At 39.0% G+C, this 6,970-nt stretch overlaps 1 protein-coding gene across 1 annotated transcript; it reads left to right on the top strand.

The window, feature by feature from the left end:
• The first annotated feature begins 1,166 nt into the window (after nt 1-1,166).
• LOC149215088 (putative 2' cyclic ADP-D-ribose synthase BdTIR) lies at nt 1,167-1,607 on the top strand. Its single transcript, XM_089389618.1, has one exon. It carries the CDS (start codon nt 1,167-1,169, stop codon nt 1,605-1,607), a length of 441 nt encoding a protein of 146 aa, XP_089245744.1.
• Nucleotides 1,608-6,970: the final 5,363 nt, after the last annotated feature.

A 6,970-nucleotide genomic window follows, 5' to 3' on the forward strand; every position in this document is an offset into this window, starting at 1 on the left:
AAAATCTTTCCACATGACTTCTAAACTATTCTTTAGAGGATTTAACTAGGTAGGCAGTATTCTAAATAGAATTCTCCTGGGAAATCCCACAATATTGGTATAGTTATGCGAAGACTTGAAAAGAATTCGAAAATCGATGCAAAAAACAATAAGCATGACACGATTCTTGCAATGCAATTTCTAGACACGTAGGGGCATCCGGGGATGCATTTTGTGGAATGCAGCAGAGTTAGCAGTCAAGTGGAGACCAAACCAATTTTTTGTTTTGTAAAAGACCACATCCTTCACCCATCAAACTTTACGTTGCGCATTATCTTAACATTGTTTCTCGGTATTCATTGAACTCCAATGGCGCACTTAGTCCCTCGTCACGATGATTCGGCTTCCTCTTCCACTGCCTCTTGTTCTATGTCAGTTACTTATGATTCCTCATCCACTGCCTCTTGTTCTGCGTCAATTCCTTATTCTGCGTCAGTTCCTTATGCTTCCTCCTCCACTGCCTCTTGTTCTGCGTCAGTTCCTTATGCTTCCTCATCCACTGCCTCTTGTTCTGCATCAGTTCCTTATGGTTCCTCCTCCACTGCCTCTTGTTCTGCGTCAGTTTCTTATGTCCACTATGACATATTCATTCATCTTTGTAATTAAAATTATTGTAGCCAAGATGTCAACACCTTCACTACCAAACTTTGTCGTCTCTTCCAATCCCTTCAGTTGCATGTTTTTTTGGACAACCCAAACTTGCGAGACTTGCACGACAAGATTCCACTCAAAATAGAAAACGCTATTTTAGCCTCCTCTGTACACATTGCCATTTTACCTCCAAATTTTGTGCAACCAAAATGTTGTCTCGATGAGCTTGTTCTGATGATTAAATCGAATGTAGAGTCGAAGACTATGACTATTCCCGTTTTTTACTACTCCAAACCTAGTGAGCTCAAGTGGACAGGCAAAGACAATAATGGACCCTATGCTCAAGCCCTGTGCAACTATGAAAAGAAAAATCTATATGATACAGAGACAATTAAGGAGTGGAGAGATGCTCTACACCATGTTGCAAAAATTAGTGGTTTCGTTGTGGATGAGAATCATAAGTGAGCATCCCACTATCCAAATCCAATTTAGTTTTCCAAAGTTAGCCATTTCTCTCTATTCATTTAACTCTATAAATGAATGAATGGATATGCAAGGATGAAGAGGAGATATTGAATAAGATTATGGAAAGCGTGTTCCAAGACTTTCCTTATGGTCCCCGTTATGATGTTTTTCTAAATCATCGCGGACTTGATGTGAAAGAGACCTTTTCCAGCACTCTTTACAATAGCCTTGTTTCTTGTGGATTTAGAGTTTTTCTGGATGAGCAGGAATTCGTGTGGGGACTCGAGATTACTCCTAAAATAGAGGTCACCATTCAATTTGCCCATGTCAATATTACTATTTTTTCTCCACGCTACCAACAATCTCGTTGGTGCCTCGAAGAACTCAACCTCATGGTGAGGTCAAAGAATACCATTCTTACTGTTTTTTATGAGGTCAAGCTTTCTGATTTGCAATTCCATAAACGTGGAGTGTATGTTGAAGCCCTGCTCAACCAGAAAAACAATGATTGATACGATCCATAGACTCTTCAGGATTGGAGAGACAGTCTTTCCGAGGTCGGAAAACTACCTAGTTACGAGCTAGACGGGTGAATATTTGCCCCTATTCTCAAGCCATATTAGTGTTACTTTTCAATTGGTTGGTGCATCACACTTGCACACATCACTAATTATGTTACTCTTTCCACGAAATATTCAGGAACAATGATGACCTGTTGGCAAAAATTTTGGAAACCGTAAAAGAAAATCTTGCAAAACGATTTGAAGTCATTCAAAGCTTGGACCTACAAAATGTGTTGAGAAGTGTTTTAAAGGAAAACGCTCTGAAAGTAACTGTGAAGTGTGAAACAACTATTACGAAACAAGCCGTGAGCCGTGAAGCACTTGTCTGGAACAGGCTGTGAGCCGTGAAGCAATTGTAACGAAACAAGCCGTGCATAAGTAAACACTCCTCTTTGGCTTAATCTTTATACATTTTCATGTTTTTGAATCATTATAAAGTTTCAATTATTTTTAGCTATGTTTATTTCAGATAAAGTTTGAGAAAAATTTTCAAAGAGAAGAAATTTCTAGGGTCATTTTTTATTAGAATAATGGAAAAAATATTAGAGTTTTATTATTAGCATTTTGTTGTGTTTTTTTAAGATTGTTAAAATTTCAAATCCTATTCATGAAGAGATTCAAACTCAATCACTTTGCAACACAATATATTTAAGTGTTTTGTGCTTGGATGAATGCAACGTGTGAGTGTAGGCAGTTGTCTTCACATTCAACTTTGTGTCCCCTGAGTGCTGCAGATCTATTTTTCAATTACTTTGCCTTCCATTACATTTTGGGTTAGTATCAAAGCCACCTAACAAGAGCAAGGTGCACTGTTTAATTTTAATCACAAGAGACAGTGAGCATTGAATTGTCGAACCCATACACGAGTGACAGTTGCGAACTGAGCGAAGGTTCGATTGGTGTAAAAGTGGAATGGTGGACCACTATACTCGTGTTGTGTATTTCGCCTAAATGAAAATCAGTTGCTACCAAAGAAGCGATGATAGGGTGGGCCCCCATCTATCTCTCACAGCTCCATTATCTTAATAATCATAAGTTAGTGATTAGCACCATGAGCTAGAGAGTAGTTATTACATGTGGAGGATCTGATTGAGATTATCCAAGAACATAGCCATGAACTTGCATGGAGTTTGAAGGAGACTTTGCATGTTGAAGCTGTGGAATGTTTAACGTGGAGAGTAAACAAATATGGAGCTTGTTGCTATCAATGCCATGGAATCTTACGTGAGCATGGAGCGTGAGCTGTTGTGGAAATTGTAGTTATGTGGATGTCCAACGGAAGCGTAAATGTTTGAGAGCCTAAACAATGTGAAATTGATTACTATTCATTCGTTTGTAGAGATGTTCAAGTGAGCTACGAGTGACGTAGGAGCTGCCTGGTTCACATTGTGCCAAGTGAGTACTGCATGGAGTTGTTTTCTGGGGAAACTAAGTGTATGATTATTGAGTAAGGAGTTGTGTGATCCAATTGTGCCATCAAACATGTGTGTAGACTGTTGGAACATTCAATGTTGTGTTAAGCAGCTTGTGGGGACCGTGCCAACTGAGTTCTTTTATTTGGCTGAGAATTTTGGGAGACCGTTCCACTTGTGTGTGAGACTTGGAGACTGTCCTGGGTATGGAGAGGTGTGCTGGCTTGTGAGTTGAAAATGTGTTAGCTGTCAGTGATACATTCTTTTAGCCAAGGAGTCGTGTGCTACAAAGTGTAGATTTGCTATGGCCTGGAACATGGGGTACGCCATGACCTTGTATGGAAGAGCTCACATCTTTAACACATTGATTGTTTCTTTGAAGGAGATTTTGTTGCAAGGCTAAGTGGTGTGTCACTTTCTCGGATTGTTTTAAGACATTGATTGTTTCTTTCAAGGAGAGTTTGTTGCAATGCTAAGTGGTGTGTTGCATGCTTGGAGGAGTTGATGTGTGGTAAAAGTTGTGTTTTTATTTTCCTTTTTTCCTGGCTTGAAGGAATTGTTGAAAAGGTGAGTAAAACAAAATTCAATGGCTAACCTTTTGGTAGAATTTTATCTAACTGAAGCGACAAAGTTAGATAGTGCTAATTGGGAGAGGTGTGAGACTAAGGAAACGGTATTGATGAGAATGTCCCTAAAGTAAAAGATTATTCCTCATATTCAAGATTGGACAACACTCAAAGATTGTATGAGTGAAGGATATCAATCAAGTCCTCTCTAAAGAGTAAGCTCATTTCCAATAAGGTGGGAAAAAATGAAAGCATTAGTAATTTTATTTTGAGAATTAAAGATCTTAAAGATAAGCTTGGATATATAGGAGAAACAATATATAACACTACTCTTGTAATTATAATGTTAAATAGAATTTTATATGAGTACCAAATGTTTCTTATAGTTCTTGCAGCAAGGGAGAAAGATCCCATTTTTTATGAGTTGGCAAGTCTAGTTATGCAAGAGGAAGAAAGTTGAAATAACCTTGATCCTCAAAGTTTTGATCTAGTGCTAATTGTCAAAGGGAAACAAGCTTTTAGAGGAAAGCAATGGGAAGGAAGCAAAGGAAGAAAGCCACCACATGGAAAGTGATCCAAGTGGATATTGGTGGCTACCCGTCTATTCCACTTGGACCCTCACCATTGTTTCTTTTAGTTTTTCAGTTTCATTAATTGTAGCACAATTTACTATTTTTGGAAGTTTTTCGCGTCCTGAACATCCGAAGTCGTTTTGAGGCCCTAAATGATGTTTTTTTGGAAAATCACAAGTGGCGAAGGTAAGGTTTTAATTAAACATTCTTTGTCAGTGGCTGTATTCCTTGAGTAGATCTTTCTAAAGAGGTATCGTGTGTGTCAAATGGAGATCGATGCCAAAGTTACAACCCTGAGAATTTTGTTAGGATATTCCGACACATAGGAAATAGTTAAGTACAACTTGGTCTAGTATAGAGTTAGGTAAAGTGTGTTTCTTTACCGTTGTACATTTTGTAACTTACAATCCGACGGTCATGATATGTAGTGATCCGACGGTTCATTCTCTCCTCGGTATTACCGACACTTGATCCGTGGCTTGACACCCGATTGGTCCATGATTTCTATTTAAAGCGCATGGAGGGTCATTTGTAGTGTAATCCGTGCACGAGAGAAACATATGTAAATTTTCATTCTTTTATTAATAAATTGCCTGAAGTGGCCGCGTTGGCTCAGGCCGTGGACTGTTTCCCTCTTTGAGGGTTTTAACCACGTCAAAAATAATGGTGTATTAATCTGCGATCTGGTTGTGAGCGGTGTCCTTTGGTGTTCTATCTGAGGAACTTACCTTGTAAATTCCTACATGGTATCAGAGCTATTTGAGGGCCGCGTCCGTTGGTGATCCAAATCTGAAGCCGGTAGAATTGCATCTGACTGTTGTTTCCTATATCTGTTGTTTCTGACTGCTCTCGGGCCAAGAGGACTGCTCTGTTGTGTTGGGAGTATCTGTTCCAGTGAGGAACCCCTTTCGTTTCACGCGAAAAGGTTTCTGGTAGCCCTAGCTGCATCATTTTTAAGATCTGGAGGTATATAGTGTTTATTTGCAGTTTACTGTTATTTTCTCTCTGTTTATTTTGGTTTCGGTTTATTTAGCTTTTTCATTACCGGATCTATACCTTTCATTTCTACGTATGCTCTTTGCCCTGCGACTCTGTGCGATCTGGGCAAATCAGAAATAGAAAGGAAGGATTTTTCTCATGCATATGCTTTTTTCCCTGCCCCTTAGGGTGATCTCGGAAAATCAGAAACATTGAGGAAAATATTTAGTTTTTCGGCTAAAGCTAACTTTGAGCCGCAAGGTTCATTTTTGAAAATATTTAGTTTTTCGGCTAAAGCTAACTTCGAGCCGTAAGGTTCGTTTTCTTTGCATGTCCGTGTTGGGTTTTGTGTTTTTTGTTTTGTAGGGAAAAAGAGCCTTCTCAAAGCAAGCACACAACCCAAAGCATCAACCCCCCCCCCCCCGCTCTCTCTCTCTCTCTCTCTCTCTGATTTTTTGTGGGGGCGGACTTTTTCATTTCCGCACATTCCCGCACCTCGTCGGCAACTTCAACAACTTTTTTTCAAAAAGCCATAACTTCTTCATCCGGAAGCCGTTTTCAGAGCCGTTTTTTTTAAACCAGCCTAATTTTTCGAGATCTATCCATTGGAACACTTAGTTTCAGCATCTTTAGCTTCAGTTTCCATTGAAATGGAAAGTCAATACCAAGTTACCCTTGACAGCACCAACTACTTCCAATGGCTGGCCTACATTGAGGATAGCGGACTTTTTCATTTCTGCACATTCCCGCACCTCGTCGGCAACTTCAACAACTTTTTTTCAAAAAGCCATAACTTCTTCATCTGGAAGCCGTTTTTAGAGCCGTTTTTTTTAAACCAGCCTAATTTTTCGAGATCTATCCATTGGAACACTTAGTTTCAGCATCTTTAGCTTCAGTTTCCATTGAAATGGAAAGTCAATACCAAGTTACCCTTGACAGCACCAACTACTTCCAATGGTTGGCCTACATTGAGGATTTACTTAGAAGTAAAGGTCTCTACAGAATAGCCTCAGGCCAAGAAAAGAAACCGAAGGATGAAGATAAGGCTGCTAAATGGGAAAATAGGCAAGATCAAGCACGTGGATTGATAGGGATGTCTATTTCTCCAGATCTTAGATTCCATATTATAGAACTTGATACTCCTGATGAAGCAATGAAACAAATCAATAAAGTTTTTGGGATTAAAAATGAACTTAGAGCCCATCAACTTGAAAATGAGTTGCGTACATTGGACCCTAATAATTTTTCTTGCATTGAAGATTTCTTGTCCAAGTTCAAGACCCTTAGATATCTCTTGGAAGGTGTTAAAGTTAAGAAAGAAGATAGTAACCTTATCTATTCCATTCTTACAAAGTTGGGACCAGCCTACTCTGTGTTTGTTTCCACCTTCCATTCTACAAGAGAAGCCTTCATTTCTCAAGGAACAGACTGCAAGTCCCCTTCCTTTGACTCTTTTTGTGATTCTTTAATAAGAGAACAAGAAAAACTCTTACACCTTGGTCTTCTTAATCTTGGAAACTCTTCCAAGAAAGCGTTAGCCGCCCAGCGGCAACCAAATTCAAAGAATCCTAAGAAGTCATATCCTAAAAAGAATGGTCCTAAACCAAACAAGGGTCCTAAGCAATTTCAGCCCCAAAATGAAAAATCATTTCAACAAAATGATAAGACAAATAAAAACAAAGGGAAGAAGACTAATAGACATTGCAATTTTTGTAATTGAGATGGCCACTTAGAATCAAAATGCTTTAAGAAGATGGAAGCCTTGGAAGAAACAATGAAGAAGC

The sequence above is a fragment of the Pinus tabuliformis genome, chromosome 1_1 (assembly GCF_031772625.1).
Source record: "Pinus tabuliformis cultivar Carrire ecotype Pingquan chromosome 1_1, CPIR1, whole genome shotgun sequence".
In the NCBI taxonomy this organism is placed as follows: domain Eukaryota; kingdom Viridiplantae; phylum Streptophyta; class Pinopsida; order Pinales; family Pinaceae; genus Pinus; species Pinus tabuliformis.

What these genes read in the sequence shown, in the direction of transcription:
- LOC149215088 (XM_089389618.1), top strand. Translation starts at nt 1,167, where the DNA reads ATGAATGAATGGATATGCAAGGATGAAGAGGAGATATTGAATAAGATT.